The sequence below is a fragment of the Hyalella azteca genome, unplaced genomic scaffold (genome assembly GCF_000764305.2).
Source record: "Hyalella azteca isolate HAZT.00-mixed unplaced genomic scaffold, Hazt_2.0.2 contig11184, whole genome shotgun sequence".
Classification (NCBI taxonomy): Eukaryota; Metazoa; Arthropoda; class Malacostraca; order Amphipoda; family Hyalellidae; genus Hyalella; species Hyalella azteca.
Window position 1 is genome coordinate 36,056 of NW_025941192.1, and position 22,439 is coordinate 58,494.

General features: G+C 37.8%; 1 protein-coding gene across 3 annotated transcripts; it reads right to left on the minus strand.

Annotated features, from left to right (window-relative positions):
• Nucleotides 1-707: 707 nt before the first annotated feature.
• Nucleotides 708-20,428, minus strand: LOC108674837 (septin-5-like). Of its 3 annotated transcripts, XM_018162822.2 has the most exons (9): nt 20,250-20,428; nt 17,752-17,762; nt 7,338-7,518; nt 5,891-5,983; nt 5,174-5,339; nt 4,537-4,687; nt 3,492-3,657; nt 2,777-3,021; nt 708-1,549 (listed from the first exon to the last, which is right to left on the minus strand). In XM_018162822.2, the coding sequence occupies exons 1-9, from the start codon at nt 20,269-20,271 to the stop codon at nt 1,382-1,384; spliced, it is 1,203 nt and encodes a 400-aa protein (XP_018018311.1). In that variant the 5' UTR covers nt 20,272-20,428; the 3' UTR covers nt 708-1,381. The 3 variants fall into 3 exon arrangements, with proteins under 3 accessions (XP_018018311.1, XP_047738691.1, XP_018018303.1); XM_047882735.1 differs by lacking the exon at nt 17,752-17,762; XM_018162814.2 differs by lacking the exons at nt 17,752-17,762; nt 20,250-20,428 and adding an exon at nt 13,425-13,709.
• Nucleotides 20,429-22,439: the final 2,011 nt, after the last annotated feature.

The window sequence follows — 22,439 nt, forward strand, 5'->3', positions numbered from 1 at the left end:
AAGTGACGTTGAAATAACGTTTAATTAACGTTTATCCAAACAAACGGTGTTTTATTTAAAGTAGATTCAACGTCAGGTGTCTGGTGGGATGGATGACCAGAAGGATATCAAATATTAATATCCAGGAGCCTCTACGCTGGAACAATGGCCAAGGTGGCAGTGGCATATTCTCATTGCTTTGAACTTAGACATTGAGCAACGTGATGTAGCCGCTTTGCGGCTGAAATTCTCAACATCCTGTCATAAATCATATGAATTCGACAGTGAGTAATCGGGGCAAGAAATGAGATATTTTTACTTTTGTGTAAAAAGCCTCAAATTTTTAAACTTTGCTTTCGTTCAATTTCGTTAACTGACACATTACAGGATTACATTTTGAATATGATGATTTTTTAATTCAGAGTTTGTAGTATGAAATTATTTCAATAATTCAAACACTACAGCGAGCATTAAGCTTGATTTTCATCCTTACGATCCGGCTGATTTGATGTAAGTAATCCAATTTTGTAATTTATCCATATTCGAACAAACGCATTGCAAACACAAACGTCAAAGCTCCAGAGCAAAACAAAACAAAAAAGCTCGTGAAGTAGCGAAAAGAAATCGCAAATTGTTATTTGTGCAAACTTGAACATTGTAACAGGATTTATGCATTAAATGTATTCTTTCAAAATAATTACCCCATTAGTCAGTCACAAAATATTATTTGATGGAAATTGTAAATTTGAATGTAAAATGAACTGATTAATTATGAAAAAACCAACGCAATAGACTTCACTGAATCAGGTTATTTGAATGTTCGATGTAAACTTGAAAGCAAATGTAATGTTTAGTTTGGATAAAACATAATATTCTTGCTTGCATGCAATCTGTGCTTGCAGTCAAATATATTCAAGTATATATATATAGATTCATATAGACAAATTAAGATGAGGTAAACCTAATAATTGAACTAATATCTAATGAATTGTATCGCAATAAAGCTCAAATTTTTTCATGTTATTACAAGATTACATCAGTACAAAATTGGGACTTCTATTAGAAAAATGTGACTTTTTAATGACTTTTATGACTTTCACTTCTTCCATTCCGGCATTTTTCGTATAAATTTTACCTGCTGCACCTTTATCATTCGATACGAACATCCTTCACCACCAAAATGAATGTGCAGAGCGAAAATCAACTTTTGCATTTAAAATCAATTGCGTTTTTAAACTAATTTCACAAAACATTCATCATTAATTCCTTATTCTTTCCCGAAGAATTTTTTTTGCAAGTGCTTTCGTTTCGGCAAGGATTTCGTTCTCAAAATTTTTTTACGTCCAAAAAAAATTCTAAATTAGTCATTCACGCACGAATTCTCGAAGAATACAGACGCGATTTATACATTAATTATGGAGTCTCGGGAGCTACTACCCTGGGGGGTTTTGTTGAGCGAGGAGGGGGCCGATGGTTTGGGGGGCTTGGCGGGGGGCAGCTTGTTGAGGGGGTCGTGCTGCCCCTGCAGCCGCTGCTGCATTTGGCTCAACATCTCCTGCATACGACGGATCTGCGGTACAGGCACACAGATTAATAAATTTTTTATATAATTTTAATGGAAAATATGCACACAAGTACTCAAAATAAAAATTTTTAAATTTATGTTGATAAAAATTACGCACAGAAATACTCCAGTTAAAAATCTTTTAACTTAATGTTAATAAAAATAGGCACTCTTGCTAGTACTCAAATTAACAATCTTTGAATATAATGTTAATATAAAATAACTACACAGCCACTCAAATTAATAATTTTGGAATGCTAAGTTAATCAAAAATCGTTCTCGTCAAAATAGATTAGAGATCAAATAACAAATGGCGATAATCACAGAGTGAAGATAGCCTCTAACCTAATATCAAAGAATTCCTGTAATTAAAATCAAAATCTCATTATTTAATTTACAACTTCCAACGAATAAATCTTATAATATTAGCAAAATCGATCATCAATCGGTGCATTATATATAATATGGCATTTATTAAATTATTTTCATGTTCGGTGAAGTGCAGTAAAATTTATATTTCATTTCTGATCTTTAAAAATGCTGTTGACGCCTTTTTTAAAAGAATTCTTTTGAAAAATGAATTACTTAAGTGTACTCAAATTAAATGCTGCCCGACAAAAGTAAGAAAAACTGTATGAGAATCCTACAAAAAGTTGCGGCGGAAAAGATGAAAGGAAGTTTCACCTCCACCGGTTATTATTCACCAGGTTCAAAAAATAAATGTCATTAACATAACCGAAAGCACCCCGCCCGAGATCCTGTGGAAACTTATTAATGCTCACATTAGATGCTCACGCTTTTTTTAATTCAATCATGAAAATCGTTTGATAGGCACTGCAATCTCGCTACGTGTACTAGGGCCGCTACGTGTACTAGGGCCGCTACGTGTACTAGGGCCGCTACGTGTACTAGGGCCGCCACGTGTACTAGGGCCGTTACGCGTTCTAGGGCCGCTACGTGTACTAGGGCCGCTACGTGTACTAGGGCCACTACGTGTACTAGGGCATACTAGGGCCGCTACGTGTACTAGGGCCGCTACGTGTACTAGGGCCGCTACGTGTACTCGGGCCGCTACGTGTACTCGGGCCGCTACGTGTACTCGGGCCGCTACGTGTGCTCGGGCCGCTACGTGTGCTAGGGCCGCTACGTGTACTCAAGTCACTACATGCACTTAGGCGAATTTTGATAGCAAGGCCGCTATTCTCCATGCAATTGCAAAAAAGATGTATTCACCTCCTCATCCTTTTGCTCGAGCAGCTTGCCCGGGTCGTCGACAGGCCGCTTCACGTCTGCAGCGCTGATGCTGTCGCGCCTGAGTTTGCTGCGCTCCTTGAGCGCGACTTGGTTCATGTGCGAGATGCACTGAGCTCGGAAGTTCTCATAGTGAATATCCTGCGTGACCTCCTTCATATCCTGCATGTGCGTCGAGATTAACATCGTCCGCAGCTTCACGAAGTCGCAATGAGCCGCGTTCTCCACTGAAAAAGAAAATTGAATAATGTATGGGCACTTGACAGCGCACTGCGGTCCACTAAATCATACGTATATGTTGATGCTATTTAAATTAGTCATGGGAAGGCTACTATCGTTTAAATGCAGCTACAATCAATATTGTGATTATAAACTTAGTCGAAACATTTGCTGCGGCTGAGAGCAAGGAAAATCGAGGTTGAGCAATTTTCAATTTTCATAAATAAAATATTCTTGAATGATTTAAAAAGATATCATTTATTTATTTATTTATTTATTTTTTTATTTTTTTATCCATATCAATGCAATAACACGTTTCACATACACTATAATCATTACACTATTAAACAAAATAATAAATATTATAACTTAAGTTATAAAAATTCAAAATAATAATAATAAAGTAGGAAAATATGCACCACCTTAAGTTATAATATTTGAAATAATAATAAAAATAAAGTTAAAAACTATCGAGCACCTTCTACGATGCCCCAGGGGTACTGGCGCCCCCGCACCCTCCTGCCGGCGATCTCGATGATGCAATTACTGCCGATGACGGCGAAGGGGATGGAGGCCTTGAGCTCGCGGTCCTGCTGCTGGAACTCTTCGTCCTCGTCCTCGTCGCAGTCCGGGAACTGGTAGATCTGCCCCATTCATTTCGTGAATTAAATTGCCCCATTCATTTCGTGAATTAAATTGCCCCATTCATTTCGTGAATTAAATGCAATTCTAGTCATTATTAAACAGGTATTGCTTGCTTGATGTCTCCTTGTATCCCACCAGACGTAGAAAAATTTTTAGAGCGATAATGCATGCATCCAATAAGATTTATTCAGTATATAAAAAGGTCATGAAAGACTTCACTTTCCTTGATATTATTACGCGTATGATAGAAAATGAATGATGTGTTTGTTACTCCCCTCAATGCTGTTCGAGGGTAATATAGAAAGCGAATGATGTCGAAGCTACTTTCCCATGTAACAAATTTCTAATGTTTTAAAAAAAACTGATGAGTTCACAGCTATTTGCTTCAGTACCTTTACAGGTGTTTAAAAACTTGATGAAGTAATTGTCACTATTAGGGGTGCTATAAAAACTAATGAAATCGAGGTGACTTTACTCAATAATTTTCTTTGTATCGAAGCGAAATGATTAATGCAACTGCAGTGACGCTATCACTCTTTTGATACAAAAAACACAATAAATGTAAAAATAATTGATGACCAGAAGTAATGACCTCACTGTTTGTCCCAATAAACTAATTTTACGTAATTGTATAATTAAGTTCTTCATGAAATATTTACGGAGCTCTTCAAACTCTTTTAATTGACAAATTTAACTGTAATATTTCACATTCAAAAAGCCACTTCAACTAATATTGATGAAATGAACCATTATACGTGTTATTGTGTCCATCATTACTGCTTGTATAATACCAGTTATTTAAACGATGAGATAATATTACCAGTTTGTTTATTTTGTACGCATGATTCCAGGAATGCTAATGTGTAATAATATCTTGCCTTTATTTTATGAGTGTCAATATCCCGCAGGAGGTTAGCCTTGAGTTTGGCGATCTCCGCCTTGGTGAGAGTGTCCGCCTTGGCCACCACAGGCACGATGTTCACCTTGCGGTGCAGGCGCTTCATGAACTCCACGTCCAGCTGTCGCAACCTGCACGTCGTCATGAATGATGCTATTTTATACTATTGATAAATATATTGTAAGTGCTATTGATAAATATATTGTAAGTGCTATTGATAAATATATTGTAAGTGCTATTGATGAATATATTGTAAGTTTACTAGTAAGATCTGCATTCATAAAAAGGACTTGAAGATAAATGAGAGTAAAATTATAGATAATATAGAAGCCAGAAGATGGTTTCTAACTAATACAAAAACAACAAAAATTGGTGACCAGAAGTAAATCTCAATTTTGCTCAAGAGGGTGGCCATTGTCAGTAAGCATTAGTTTCGGTCATACTTTAAAACAAATACCTCAAGAAGACAAAATAACAAGTAAAGTTTAAACACAGTTGAGTAACTTTTAAAGTCCATTCATGCTTACATATGCTATTTATTACTAATTAAAAAGGCTACTTCTACTCAAAAATATATGCAGATGAAACTGAATTTGAATTTAATACTCGTAACACACCCATGTCCGTAAGGCGGAACGAAGTACAAGCAGCAGTGGACTCTGTGGTCTTGAATGTTTCTTCTGTTGAGGCCGGACTCGTCCTGGAAGTATTTATTAAACTGCTCGTCTACGTAGCGCTCGACACTCTTCCAGTCGTCGCCGCAGTCTACGCCGTCGCCGAACCCTGCTCAAAATTTTGTTCATATTATGTCACAAAGCCGACAATTTTTGAAAATGTTATTATACTCACGACAGTTTCCAATATAATTTTATCATGACGAAAATTTCTTATTACAATTCCCCGCTAACGACATTTTCCCAAAACGATTTACACTGACGATATTTCCTAAATATAATTAAATTCTGACACAATTACGCAATAAAATTTCACACTGGCCACAATTTCCCAGTATAATTTTACACTGACGACAAGTTCCAATATATTTTTAAAACTAAGGAAATTTTCCCAATAAAATTTTACACTGACGACAATGAATACAAAATGGACTTTCATATGCATTTAGAGAGATTTAGCATCGTAAATTTCGAAACAAAAAATTAATGGATTTATAGCAATGATGAGGAGGATAGGTAATCAAAATGTATTTTCAAATGTAAGATAAGTACATAAATTATAAAGCAAATGAACACATTACCCGAAATACAGAAATAATAATAATAATAATAATAATAATAATAATAACATATTAATATATCCAGTCAGCTTCAAATCACCTGGCGTATCCACGACGGTGAGTCGCAGTTTGACGCCTTTCTCCTCTATCTCCACCGTTTTCTTCTCGATCTCCACTGTCTTCTTGATCGCCCCTGAAAATGCATATATATGAAGTAGTGATAAAAAGTTCACACTTTCCAAACTTAGCAAAAATATTCATCACAGTATTTACTTTATAAAGCTGTGACAGATATAGATAAAATGGCCAAGATCTTCACAGTTAATTTATCTATACACTTCGAATCGTACACTTCGATCCACCATATTTATTGAAATGGTTTATAAGCTGTAAGAACGAGAATGATAATGACTTGATAATAATTCGACAGTAAATGTCTCTCGTTTGCAATGAAATTACGAAAATCAACTTTTAATATATTATTCGCTACAACTCACAAAGTTTTGTTAGTTTTTGGTTCACGTTTGTTTTTCCCCTTGATGTGGCATCAAATAGTTCACGACTAGGTAATGATTTTTCGATAGGGCAGCATTTTTTTCGTGATGCAATATTTTGGAACAATGTGCCATCATTTAATCCTTGTCAAGTCTCGATTTTGTAAGTAAACTCATTGAAGCACTCATATTCGGGTTGAAAAAAAATTTGCTAAATCGACGCGCACGAACGAATATAAATCGCCATGTAAATTCGTGAAGTCATATTACAGATTCATACGAAAATTTACAGTCTAACTTCGCATGAGATGAGAACAAAATATTTATTGAGGCCTCCAGTATCCGATACATACTTGCGATAAACATCTGTTAATATATATATATATATTATATCATATATAGAACTACTGTATATAGTATACTGTAGAAGGAACTTTAAGAAATCTATCCATGAATTGTATATATATGCATTTCATACGGCGAGCCATTTACAGTGAGACCCACAGTGGAGAGTGAGAGGCCGCCACTCTAGTGGATGAATTGCCTGTGAAGTACCACTCAAGAGTGGCGATGTGGGAGGAAAAGCTGTGGTGAAGAAACTCTCAGTGTGGGCACGAAATGTGGGTGAAATTGACGAAGAATTAGTTCTTAGACAGATGGACAGTGTGCAGACAAATATTTTTCTTTTCTTGTATACAAATGATTTGAACTCCAGTTATAGTGGCGACAATATTTTGCCTTTGGACTGGTTAAGCTCAATTATCTTGTCTTAATATAAGTGAACTTAATATATTTAATGAATTAATTACAGTTTATTACAGTTTATTAACTTTGAAGCTTTCAAATCATTAAGCTTTGAAGCTTTTAAATTTTTTAAAAAAGTTCAAGCGATTTCGATTCAATGATATTTGATTTCCAAATAACTTTGCAATAACTTCGCGTGAAAGCTTAAAAAAGACCAAATTAGCCATGTAAATGATCGTTTGAGTTCCAGGCAAAATACATGAAAATAGATGTATCAATACTAAAAAAATTTTCAGCAGTGCAACCCACCATGTACAGGAGGGTTTTTTCTGTCCTTGTAGAGCTCGGTGAGGAAGAGGCTGTTGACAAGCGTACTCTTGCCGAGTCCCGCCTCTCCCACCACCAGCAGCGTGAACTCGAACCCGCGCTTGACGGTCTTGCGGTGCACCTGCTCAGGCAGCGTCGCGAACCCGATCATCTCGCGCGTCCCCTGTAAATAGAGTTACCAATAGAAACGACTCGTACAATATTTGCTAAATTGAAAAAGAATCTTTAAAATACTCATTCATAATCGTTAAATTATTGGAGAACAAGTTCTGTCACATTTAACGCGAGTTATATATTCGTTGTTTAATGCCGGTTAAGTCTCATTTAAAATAGTCCTGGAAATCACACATTACATGTAGACTCATGATTAATAACACGACGCATTTATTTCCTATAAAATCCGTTGCGGCACATGTTTACACTCCGAATAAATGGTGTCATTTTAGGAATTTTTCGTATTCTGCGAGATTCTTTCCTTGCTACCACGCATTTCTCGAATCATAGAAACTTTTAATGCGGAATACATTGTTGAGCTTCACGCCGAGGCTCATAGAAATCATATTGTCTTCAATTGTAGAGGTCCAGAAATTTGCCGTCAAATGACTGACCTGCTATAGCTGCAGGCAGCATTGCATTGTGTTTCGTTAATAGAATAATCCATAGAAATATTTCATGTAAATATTTTTTAAGCTAAATTGAAAAAGAATCTTTAAACAACTCATTCATAATCGTTAAATTATTGGTGAAAAAGTGCAGTCAGACTGAACGTGAGTAATATATTCGTTGTTTAGTGCCGGAGACAAGACCTACGTAGGTCCCATTTAAAATAGTCCTGGAATAGCACACATTGCATGTAGACTCATGAATAATAACACGACGCATTCATGTCCTATACACTCCCTCATGGCACATGTTTATAATCCGAATAAATGATGGTATTTTAGGAATTCTTCATCTTCTGTGTGATTTCCTACCACGCATTTCTTGAATCATAGAAGCTTTTACGGCGGAATACAAAGTTAATTTTCGTGCCGAGGCTCATAGAAATCATAATGGCTTCAATTGTAGAGGTCAAGAAATTTGCCTTCAAATGGCTGACCTCCTATAGCTGCAGGCAGCATTGCATTGTGTTTCGTTAAGGCAACGTAGCCGCCAATGTCTCAGAGTTCAGGTAAGCGAATAGGTTTTCCTTCAATAAAAACAGTAACGAGCGAGGATAGGGTCGGGAAATTGTAGCTGTTCGCAGTGTCAACAACGAGTGGCAGCGAGGCCAGCAAGCAAGTGAAAACAAAGTAAACTCCGATTTTGAGTACAATAAAGGTGGATCGTATACAAAATTGTAAACAATCAAATATTATGTTTATGATATTATTATTATGTATTATATTATATTATATTTTTGTACATCAACATGCATCTTTTGCGATTTGCAAACTTAATTTGGAAGAACTTTGTAATCAGTAACCCAGAACTTAATTGCTAGCCAAATCCAAAATTAATAATTGAAATGGAATGAGTAACCAACATGATAGCCAAATGTTTAGGTAATTAAATAGTCTGATGTAATGAAATTTCAATAAAATCCCAGAATTATTAAACCGGAATTAATGCGTGAAATCCGGCACGGTTGAATCGGCCTGTTGCTACTGTCAAGCGAGTCATCTTTATCTGGAGATATTTATGCTTTTGCTTATTTTCGCGCCACGGACGTTTTTCAGCCGGCCAATAAATGGCCAGCGGTCTGCCAGGAGCTTCTTGGCTCTGGCCGACCGAAGGTGGACGCAGGATTGCCAGAGCAGACCTCCTCGGAAACTGATAACACGCGGCAGGACTGCCGGACTGGCGGCTGAAGACGCTCTGCACTTGAGCTTATCTCCTCCACGCCGCAGCTGCTGTGCAAAAAGCTTCAGATTTGCCATTCATTCTATTTAAAATCAAGTCAGTTCGTCGCTAAACGAAATTAAGTTTACCAGCCATTTAATATCAATAAATTAATGATAATATAAATAAAAATGGAACCTCATTAGTGTCCAACCTCAGGCCATTGAGTGGGCGTGTGCAGAGTTTCACTCAAGGCGTTTAAATTACAGACTCAACGGGTTAAATAAAATCAAATATGTGAAATGCACTAATATTATGCATTATAACGGGGTTGGCAACTTAACAGTCCAAAATGACAGCTTAAACCACATTAAAATGTCAAAATATGTCTGTTATAATTATTCAAATATTTAACGACCCTAATTCTAAATAAATTAAAATATCAGTAACACGTCACTGACAGTTCTTAGTATGATTTCTAACGTTCAGTTCAGCAGACACAAAATATTCCTAGACGGACGTTTAGGAGTGTAGCTGCGCAGCGTACATGCTTGATCCGTAACAGGATCTTGGATGCGTCTGCCTACGCAATTGTTGCTGCTGCAACCTACGCAATTGTAGGCGTAACAGGATCTTGGATGCGTCTGCCTACGCAATTGTTGCTGCTGCAACCTACGCAATTGTAGGCGTATGTTGCTGCTGCAGCCTACGCAATTGTAGGCGTATGTTGCTTGCTGCAGCCTACGCAAATGTTTCAGGCGTATGTTGCTTCTGCAACCTACGCAATTGTAGGCGTATGTTGCTACTGCAACCTACGCAATTGTAGGCGTATGTTGCTACTGCAACCTACGCAATTGTAGGCGTATGTTGCTGCTGCAGCCTACGCAATTGTAGGCGTATGTTGCTGCTGCAACCTACGCAATTGTAGGCGTATGTTGCTACTGCAACCTACGCAAGTGTTGCAGGCGTATGTTGCTGCTGCAACTGCTACAGTTGTGCTGCTGTAAATGCAGATGTGCCACAGATGTAGCATTGTATTTCAGTTGCAGACATTGAGAATAAATCTAGGATGATGGCGGGGAAGCACGGACTGATCTTGACCAACCTGGTCACGCGCGACCGTGCCATTAGTCGCCGTGGTTTCGCTTGAGCGAGAATTCAATTTCGATTAATGGCGACGCGAGGAAGATTTCACAGATCAGTCGGGAAGTGAAAGAATTCGTGTGAAATTTCGTTCTGATAGCTGAATGAGTCGAACTTCTGTAAGTATTACAATTTCATCTTTCATTTTGACTTCTGTTAATAAAAAGCTGTTCATTGCGACAACAAATTACTGCACTTCTAGATTTGATCAATTAATGGAAAATATATCTACATTTAACAATCACTTTACACTCTTTGTTTGTGTTTTAAATAAATAATGTTGCTATTATTATCAAAGTAGGATAAACCACATGTATAATTCATTTCCATTTTTTGTTCAAAAATATAAATCTTTTTGGACTAGATAACATATATCGCGATTCTAAAAGGAATTTTCATAGACTATATTCAGTATAACGATCCACCCAAGCATACACCATACAACTACCACTACTTCTAAAGCGGATCGACAGACGTACGAAGCACCACACAGCACCACAAAGCAGCACACTGCAGCACGACAGCCTCGTTTAAAGGACAATGTGCTGCACAATTGCTGCATCCCGGCCTGTCATGATGACCTTACCGCTGCTGCACATGCTTATACTGTTTGCTGCTCTTCCTTACAACGTGAGGGCTGATAAGGTTTATGTTGCTCGTTATACATTGCAAAAATTATCATCCTCATTTGCAAGAATTGTCATTTTCATCTGCAAGAATTAGTTTTTCATTCGCAGGAACTACCATTCTCATTTGCAAGAATTACCATTCTCCCGTTTATGCAGCTGCTGCTGCTAAGGTTCCTACAGCTACATGTTGCTATGTATAGAGCTCTCTCAGCATGCATATCACAATTCATTACACCATCCATGTTGATGTTTCTTTCCTAACATTTTTATGTGGATAAGAAAAATTATCACTAGATCTTGCGCTGCAACACTGGTGCTGCTTGTCTACCGTTACTATACTATTCCTACTGTGAACATCAAAACTGATGCAATATTCCTGCTACCGTTACTTTCGTTGTTAATACTTATACTGCCTGTAGTCTTGTAGCTAATATGCTTCTGCTATTTTCCCTTTAAATTTCTATTTGTTGAAGATTCAATGCCATCCACATTAATTCATGAAAAGATAAGGTTTTGCATATCGAAAGTTTCTGCCTATGTTTTTTTCGTGCGAGTTTGTAGAGAAATTCTGCGAGACAGACACGGTACACAAGCGCCTCACAGAATTGATCGTATACACACAAGAAACCTGCTACACCTGCTACACCTGCTACACCTGCTGTATGTGAGCTGCAGCTGTGCACAGATGCCGTGCACCTGGAGCAGGTGTTCGATGTGTGCTGAACGCTGTACATTGCACTTATGTCTTAGCTCGATTTCCATGGATAATCTAACTTGATATATAGTTCGCCTATAGTCAGTTTGAAATATAATTTTGAATCACTTACTCCATCCACGCTTTCTCCGAGATACCATTTTCATGTTCCCCATCACATTCCCATCCATCGTGAAAAGTAATATTCCCTTACGTTAAAAATTCTTGAACAATTTCTGTACGCCTCCTCTTCAACACATTTATATACACTCGTCTATGCATTGTTCATACATTCAGCACTATAGTGCCGGTTTTTACCACCGCAAGATACCCGGTATTGCACGCCCATGTAGCTGCGGATCAAGTATCGATACTACTATCGTGTGGCAAAATTTGATCCTTTATGCAAGTTGCATTGAAGCTCCGTGAATCAGTTCTACTATCGTGATTCTTCGTTTTTCGTCATAATTATTGAAGAAAAATAATGAACAAGAAATTTGTTATTGAAAGTAATTTTTATTTTGAATCGAACTTGTAAAAAGTATGAAGTGGCCTGCACCCTGTAAAGAGTACAGCGCGACAGCAAAGTTAGCCGTCTAACACCTGATATTGCCCCACCAATACGTCAACCGACCGAGCAGGCGTCGTGCTTCCTTTTTTAGTATTTCAGGTATACTGCTTAGATGGATTAATATTTCAGGTATACTACATAGGCGAATTCATATTTCAGGTAGAATGTAGCTATAATTAAGTAAAATAATATTTCAGGTATAACACTGACTGTAAGTGGCTTCATATTTATAATAATGTAAGTGATATAATATTTTAAGTAGAATGTATGTATAATTATATTTTAGGTATAGGGTAAGCGGATCAATATGTCAGAAGAAAAGCATAAGTGGGTAAATTATACACTCATGATAAGGTGTTGCACGATACCCACCACACCGCGGTGATGCAAGACTTCCTAAAAATTTTAACTTGACTGTGCACTGAGTTTTGCATTTATATTAATCAATTTTTGTGCATCAGAGTGAAAGTAGACAAATTCCGAGAGCAAGCATAGTTTTGTGTTAAAATCCGCGTAGATCCGAATTAGAAGAACTGATACATGATTCTTTTATGTCGAGAGTCTGGCTTAGTGTCACGAGGCCTGCATATATATACGTAAATATAATGTCGTGCGGCGATGTTAGTATTGTGAAGTTAACTCAGACGTGTGGTGATCTATGCTACGCACGTGTGGTTTTCTATGCTACGCGCGTGTGGTGATATATGCTGCCTGTTCTTACGCAGATCTATCGCCATCACATAATCACATCATCTGTTAATGATGAGTTTGGCAACATCTGTTACCATTTACCCTGACATCTTGCTAATTAATAATTACTTGACATAATTACTTGACATTACCCTGACCAGGTAATATTCAAGTAATTTATTTTCTCGCTATGAATTAAGTTCACCATATGAACAATGATCTATTAATCAATGTTCATGAATGGTTAGACTATGGTTCACTGAAACGACTTTGCTGTGTTTCTGGTAGAAGTTGATAGTTATTGTTTCATGGATTACATATTTGACTCGAACATGGACTTAAAAATATGAAAGTTCACATAACACAAAGTTCACAAAATTCAACAGTCATTGTTGAATTCGAGACCAACTTCTTATTAATTGACAAATAATGCATTCATCTCATTGGCTTGTCAAATAACTCTCTACAGGGAGGATTTAAGTAAATAATTTTTAAATAAGTTGAAAAATGAGCCTCATTACCTTGCTGCTGTCGTGGCGCAGAGGAGGCATGGGCGGGAGGCGAGAGGATCGCCCTGTAGGAGGCGCTTGCGGCATCCTAATGTCTAATTACTTCCTTACAATTATCTGATCCTTCAGAGATTAGCTGAAATTGCTTCCATTAGCGCTATGAGGTACTGTGTTGTAATTATTTCTGTTTTTTGATTGCAAATTTCACTCCATAATAAGAAATTGAAATTAATTCAATAGTTACTAATATAAATCTTTTGCGGTGCTTGGTTCTTGTCTAATGATATTTTGAACTATTGGAACTAAGAGCAGGTCATATTAAGTTATTCAGTATTGAATCTACACAAATCCTACAACACAGTACCTCACAACATAGTACCTCACAACATAGTACCTCACAACATAGTACCTCACAACATAGTACATCACAACATAGTACCTCACAACATAGTACCTTACAACATAGTACCTCACACCATAGTACCTCACAACATAGTACCTTACAACATAGTACCTTACAACATAGTTCCTCGTTAAACCATCTTCAAATATCTAATTGACTCCATCATTTACAAGCAATTTTATTTTCAAATCTGTTAGAAGCGTTCGATGTCGCAATAAACGCTCTCCGATAACGAGGAATTCATTTACAGCTAATTAGCATTTGTCAGCATGTACTGCATCCAGCTTCACGATAACCTAGCGAGAAATATACGACAAATGAGAAGAAACAGCAGCTCTGTCACCAGGTGTCCGTGTAATTATATAATAGGTCGATCATGAGGAAAGTACCTCACAACACAGTACCTCACAACATAGTGTGAGGTACCTTGCAACATAGTTCCTCGTTAAACCATCTTCCATTATCTTGACTCCATCATTTACAAGCAATTTTATTTTCAAAGCTGTTAAAAGCGTTCGATGTCGCAATAAACGTTATCCGATAACGAAGAATTAACTTACAGCTAATTAGCATTAGTCAGCATGTACTGCATCCCGCTTCACGATAACCTAGCGAGAAAAATACGACAAATGAGAAGAAACAGCAGCTCGGTCTCCAGGTGTCGGCAACATAGTTCCTCGTTAAACCATCTTCCATTATCTTGACTCCATCATTTACAAGCAATTTTATTTTCAAATCTGTTAGAAGCGTTCGATGACGCAATAAACGCTCTCCGATAACGAAGAATTAACTTACAGCTAATTAGCATTTGTCAGCATGTACTGCATCCAGCTTCACGATAACCTAGCGAGATAAAAACGACAAATGAGATGGAACAGCAGCTCGGTCTCCAGGTGTCCGTGTAATTATATAATAGGTCGATCATGAGGAGCATTCCAAGTGTGACACGTTGTTTCCATGCAGGAAATGTGTTTATCACCTCAAAGTACACCTTAGAAAGAATAAGGCCCCATATAACGAAGGGAGATAGACGAGGATATTCGAAAAGATGGAACACTAGTATTAAAGAATGTAGTGCAAACAATAATCGTACTGGAATGTAGGTACAATAACTGCAATTTTCCTGTTGCCATTATATTTGCATGCCATCATGAACTTCATTTCGTTCCCACTTTGCAAGCACCCGCTCAATTCCTAACTTACAACATATTTAATAGGATTATTTCGTGTTCCTTAACGTGCGAATATGGAGGTGGAAATTCAGGACATTTTGAGACAATTTAAAGTGAATTCTGCGAAGAGAGGTAAATGTGCGACGAAAACCGCGTCGTACAATATTTTCGGTAATTAGTTAATGCTCAATTGTGCGACACCGAAAAGATCAATGCAATAGTGCGACATGCTTTTTAACGCCATCCTCCTTAGTTTAGGGTTGATAGACCCCAACAGGGTTAGAGTTTAAATTAGGATATTTAATCGCAGGTCACAGCACATGCTGCTGCTGGTGCAGCTGTGGCACATGTACAGTTGTACATCTTCCTCTATTGTTCGATTAAGACAATGGGAACTGAGACGAATTCTATCTGCTACCGTCGAGTACGTAAAGTGTTCGGCAATTAGACATGTTCTTTCAATAAACTGCGTATTCAGGAAATTATTTTCTTAATTTCTACAGTTTTTCCAGGTATGAAAGAATTCTGGTGCTGGATTGGACAACGTTTCGTGTTTAAAAATCGCCAAATATTTATCTCTTTATGCGAGTTAATGGTTTTAATTGTAGAATACCATTTCATGTACAAGATTTTTGAAAGACTAAAAAAAGGCGTCAATGTAATGAATAAGATAGAGTAACACATATAAAAAATCTGCATGTAATTAAGTCAGCTTACAGAGTGCGCCTATAAGTACTCTTTATTTAATCTCGTATCGAGTTAATTCGCGAGTTAATTCGGACGTTCTCAGTTACGAAATTCTTTCCTGACGATTATATCATACGATGGACGAAAAAAGTTTAAGCAACACTGGCAGTGCAATTACTTTTTGATTGCAAATAATTTGAAAAGTGCCGCCATCGAGGAAGGAAAATTTAGCAAGGTTTATCGAAAAAAGCTAAGAACTGCCGTAACTCAGAACACCTGATGTAAAAACAGCTAAGAACTGCCGTAACTCAGAACACCTGATGTAAAAACAACTAAGAACTGCCGTAACTCAGAACACCTGATGTAAAAACAGCTAAGAACTGCCGTAACTCATAACACCTGATGTAAAAACACCTAAGAACTGCCGTAACTCAGAACACCTGATGTAAAAACAGCTAAGAACTGCCGTAACTCATAACACCTGATGTAAAAGGAAAAAAACAGCTTCCTGCCGAGCTGCCGCGTCACCCTCTCGACCTGATCTCTTTCATTGCTCGATCGCGACTTTTCCTTTAACGATTAGCGGAAAATCGTAGTTATTTCGTAGTATAAATGTTAGGAAAATTCCAGCAGCATGACTAACCATTCATTTATAACTGATTTCTGGAGCTAGTAAAGATTCTGATCACCGAAACTAATAAAAATATAGAATGAAGAACTCTTGAATCAATGTGAAACAAAAGTGCCAGTAATAATGGAAGGATCCTCTTTCTACGCTGAACTGAAACCTGTTGAATTATTCTCGAGAAATGAGAGTCGAGTTGGAGGAAGGGGAACCGGATAGAAACTTGATATCGAGTTAGGCTTCCCAGGAACAAATAAAGGAATATTGACATCCTCGTCCGTTCCTTGGCATATGATCGCAGTGTCGACGTTAAGATTAAGCTGTAGTCGAGCTGATGTAATATTTCAGTCATCGATTGAAATGGACCAATTCAGTAATTATGTAGTAAGTAAAAGTTATCAGCATGTAAAAATTATGACACAAATAATTTGAAAGAAGCGCTAGACATAAGTATTTGTTCCTTAGGTTTTATTCCTTAGTATTATATTAATTTTATTCCTTCTAATATTTGATTTATTTGGGAAAATCCATCACATTGCGCGTTTGAAAGTTTTTTTTCTTCATTTCCTTCGGATGTTTGTCATTCGCAGCCGAATTTACAAGTACACGTAAACTCTATTATTTTTCACATTCAAAAACTCATCGACAGATTTGCTATAAACAAATTTATAGGAGAACCGCAATGATAAGTTAATACCCCTAAAAAAACCTTTCCTAAAGCCACAATTCCTGTTCAGAAATTGAACAAAGATCTTCGTTATTTCACTTTCAACAAAAAATCACGAGTAAAAAACATTCAATATTTTATTGAGAAAATATTATTGTTTTCATTTCAGCAGTGAATGAATTATCATGGATTCTACAGCTCAGCTTATGAATGTTTATCAAAGCTGAAGTGAGAAGAAACTCGATTTAAATTCAGGGAGCGTCGCACAAACACCACCAGCGACCACTAGAGCTCAACTGAGGGTCTCGGTTGACACATGCACGCTATACCTCCGTTCTCGGGATCATTCCTAGCAATACCACTGTAGCACAATGCAATATTGTTTAATACCATTAAAAACTGCAACAATAAACATAAATAGACAACAATAAACAAAGTGCAACAATAAACAGAAATAGTTCAACGGTAGACGCGCACAACTCAAAAAAATGTTTCAGTAGCCTCCAGCGAGATGCAGCTACTCGTATACTTTTTAATTATTTCATTGATGCCACAAGTTGAAATGTAGCAGAAATGGGCTCAAAAGGTTTTTCGGTGTTGTGTTCTAGTTCTCCAGCTGTTTGATGAAGAGTAAATAAATCTATTAATTTTCATTATTTATTTTAATTTTGAATATAAAAACACCATAATCATATTAGTACGAAAGATAAGAATTCATTATTTAAGAAACTTCCCGTTGCTTATTAATATTAAACTCAAGGGTTTGCGTGATCATTAGCACTCACCTCGCCATCATCTGAGGTGCGGTATTTCGCCGCCACAGAAGAAGTGAAGTCCAATCCAACAGGAGGGCATGAAAGACAAAAGGCATTCTTAATAAGGTCGCAGTCAAACACGGCATGTTTACGTGACAGTTTCCTCACAGACGTGGACATTTGCGGTGTAGAAACAGGGGCACCAATAACAGAAGAGAGTGAGGAAGACGGGGAGCTAAAGCCAGGTGATGGTTCATGGGCAACCTGGTCAGCAGTCCCTGAGCGGGATGAAGCCGAGCTAGACAAAAATGGTTCTTCTGTGGCATTACATTCTAGTTTTTTATCTTCAAAGTGGTTGGCCTCATCTATGAAATCAATATCATTTCCATTTTGACTAGCAACCGATGGGAATGAACGTTCTTCTAGTGACCTAGATGAACTCGGCCGTGTCTGAGGGGGTGTTACCGAAGGTGTTTGAAAACTAGTCTGCGTGTGAACTGTGCTTCGGTCCAGGGCGAACGCCCCCCTCTTCGGCGACGAGGGCAAACTCCTGGGTGACCTCATTGCGTAACTGGGCACGACATACCGTGGTACGCCCACCACAGTGGATGATAGTTCCTCGCTTGTCCTCATGGATGACCCCGCGTACCTCAGGGGCATGGTCGGAGTCAGAGGCCGGACGGCGTAATACACTCCAGGAGTTGGGGGAGGTCGTTGGTATCGGATCTGATTAGGGTTCGCTCGTCCTATCATAGATGCCGGTACAGGGTAACGTATGAAAGAAGGAGATTGTCTCATAACCAACGTCGTTTCGTAAGGTTGCTGGTGCAGGTTTGTGGTTAAGCCTGGTTGTAACGTAGCAGTTTCACCATGAAGGTGGTTTCTTTGAGAGCTTGATGGTTGGTTCGATGCATTTCTTGATATATTAGCGGAGAATGCTTCGCTATCACGTGTGATCGTCGATTCATTATTTTTAATTGGTCTGGGTAAAGTAGTAGCTCGAAAACCTTCAGTAGGTCCATAATTTGTTGGCAACTGGGTGGAAACGGCTGAACCAATTTTTTCTTTACTCCGATCAATATATGCTTTCTTAATATCCTGGACAACATCATAGAGTGTTGTTTGCTCTCTTTTCCTCGTAGCTGTGGAAGTAGTTTGGACATCTTGTCCAAACTCGCTTTGACTCTCGGATGGAGGTTGATCGGTTTGGGCAGTCTCAGCACGAGTTTTTTTGGAGTCTGATGACTTCCCGCGAGCAGTTTTATAACGATGAAATTCATGTTCCGATGACGTAGCTTCTTGTGATCGTTTTTTCGTATCTGAAGCGGTTGATACATCTGTGGAATTCAACTTGTTTGGAAGATCTTGTGTCATTACATTTTGTTTCGTTGGACGTGTATCGTTCTTATCAAGTGACACTTGGGAACCGAATTGCTTGCGACTTTCTTTTGGTGCTCGTTCATTCTTTAACTTGCTCGTCGAAGTATTGCATTTCCCAGGATCTCTATCCTTATCGCCGTCGAAACTTGCCGATGGATTAATCGGTGGTTGCGTCTCAGTCTTGGGCTGAGGGTTGCGGCGCTTCATGGCATCATACATCATTAGATTTGTGCACTTGTATCGGTATAGTGAATGACAACACAGTGCATCGACACTACGAAATCAATGCAATTAAAAAACCCAAAATGAGATCCGATTCTATTGCATTGGAAATTGCCGCTCTCAGATGCGCATCTCTTGATATAATTTTATCGTTCATAATACATCGTTGGTGAGAAAAGGCACCATATTCAAATTTTATCAAAAATCTCACTTATTTTCGAATAGAAAACTTTTTAGATTTGAATGATTCAACAAATAATTAATTTTTGCTTATTCGATGAAGATAATTTAACGATTATTCCATGTTTTCCACGCTGTTGTCGACAGAGAACTGCAGTGATAGTCGTCCTGACCAAGCTTTTATACGCCAATATTTCCCTCGTGCTAAGGGACGATGCGGACAAGTTGCTCTTCAAGACCCCTTCTTGCCCTTCTTCTGGCATTATCTTAATGTACTTAGAGGGGAAATATAATCTTAATGTATATGGAGGGGAAATATTATCTAAATGTACATACATGGAAATGCGACATGACGAATCCGTGTTATTTTCCTGCTATAGCTCCAGGAACCAAGACGGTATTATTGACCATACTGTTGCTATGTCATGAAAGTTATAGTTTTAACACCTTTAACAAGCCGAGGATATTGTTGAAGGATGTGCCCATTTCATCTTTTCATAAATAACATCTACAAAACCATTATTAAGAACACAACGTCATCATAATGAACATCAAAATAAAAAGCCATGAAATTTTAAAAAAAATCTTTATAATATAGAAAAGATTTGGCCACTAAAATTATAATTCTCGAGTATATAAATGAAAGCAGACCGCCTATCAAATATTGGTTACCTCAGAGCACCCTGGACGCACCCAGAGCACCATGGACGCACCATGGAGCAAGTCAGGTCTGGAACCATACTCACCGATTCTCTGTAGTTTACTCATGATACTCAAACGAGGATTCGTTAACTTAACGCATTCTTTGCTTCGACTGGTGTTCTCATAATTGCTGGATTTTCCCACAGAGTTTTGAGATAAGAAGCATTGGTAAAAGTTTCAAGTTGTTGACATCACACAAGACTCCACACCCACTCGCCACAGTCGCGAGACTTGTACTGACTATATACTGCGTTCACAAATCCAATTTGCCAGATACAATTTATCATCTGATTGTTCCTATTGAATTATAGTTAGAAAAATAAATAGCTTTTAGCTTACAATAAAGACAATTCAATCAAAATTAATAAAATTTATTCATTTTCTTTTGTATATTTGCTAGCATTGTGGTTCCGGAAAATTTTCGAGTGTGAATACAATTCCGTGGTTGCCAAAATATCTACGGTTGAAAACATCCTTCGTTCACATACAAACTCTCCCGGTCATCGGGAGCCCAACGAATTGTATGGGTATGAATCATCAATACGAGGCTATTTCAATAAAATTTTGTTTCTTAGCCAAGCAAAAGAGCACTGAAAAGCACGCTATATTTCCCATGAAGATAGACCACGCGTCGCAGCAACCGGTAATCGATAGACCGACTGGAGGGGGGTGAGAGATGGAGGGGGAATGGAATGGGTGAGGTACATCGTATACTTAATACACTTCTAGCGGCGACACTTGTGGAGCAGGAATACTGCAGCAGCAACACTCCTGCAGCAGCAACACTCCTGCAGCAGCAACACTCCTGCAGCAACAACACTCCTGCAGCAGCAACACTCCTGCAGCAGCAACACTCCTGCAGCAGCAACACTCCTGCAGCAGCAACACTCCTGCAGCAGCAACACTCCTGCAGCAGCAGCAACACTCCTGCAGCAGCAGCAACACTCCTGCAGCAGCAGCAACACTCCTGCAAAAAAAATCCTGCAGCAGCAGCTCAGTGCTACATCGTCTTAGTCGCAATAAATCGAAGGTCTTCGATTGCTTGAGTAAGTTGAGTTTGCTGTTAATCAAAGAAATGGAGGTTCATGAGTAAAATTTTGGTATACTCTCAATAAACATTAATAGCTAAATCTCCAACATAAAACCGTGATAATTGCGGTAGAGCCGGTAATTTAATATGTATTCTGCAATTAACGAATAACAGATGGTAATTTCAAATCCAATATCTACTCAGCACTGAAGTTTTGTTCTATAGTAACTGTGAGTTTGTGACGAGATCTCTGCGTTGCCTCAAGTTTATTTGCGTCTCCCCTATAAAATAAACTTTTTCTCTTAGAAAAAATAAACATTCGTTTTCTAACGTTTGCCCTAACAGCTCACACGAAAATGCTTGCAAATACAGTATAAAAAAAAGATATATGAGACTGACACTAAAGATATTGAGCGTGGACTGCAGATTTTATGCTAAATCTTTCAAAAATAGTTCGGCATGTGAAATCAAAAATGATTTAAATGGTTACATGTATGCCCATGTTGTCAAACCAACTCATGTATGACTATTAAATTCGTGAAAATTCATTTCCACAATCATACGGAAGTGAATGGTTAAGGTCAAATTTATTGTAATAGCTTTATGCTTGAAAATTTGTCAACTTCCATTGTTACCAAGCAGACAGAGTTGGCTGCAGAATTTCATTGCGAAACTTCTGCCCAATTCTATGGTAATTAGAGCGACATATTCTCCATTACCCATTCAGTGAAATTCGCAGCAACTACTTGAATTGTTTCTTCCTGGTTCAGATGGTCATTACATCGCAATGCATTGATACAGATAAAATTAACACATTAAATTCGATTTAATTATAAAAATTAGCAATTAAAAGTATCTTATGTGCTCCTCAGATATTATGTCTATTGAAACATGATTGATGTTTATTAAAGTAAAATAAACTTTAATGGGATTAGAGATTATTATCATACAAGAAATTCCTAGCCGGTCGGATGATTTTCTTACGAATAGCGCGAATATTTACTTACGTACTTTTTTACTTTTACATACTATTTCCTTTTTTGTACCAGGAATATTAACTTAAATTAATATGCTGAAAATGGAAATTCATTTATCAAGCTATAATGAAAAGCCTTTACAAATTTTTTGCTGGCAAATAGCTGTTTTCCCGATATATTGTCTACAGTCAACTTAGTCGAGCACATTGGAACTCCACTCACAAAAG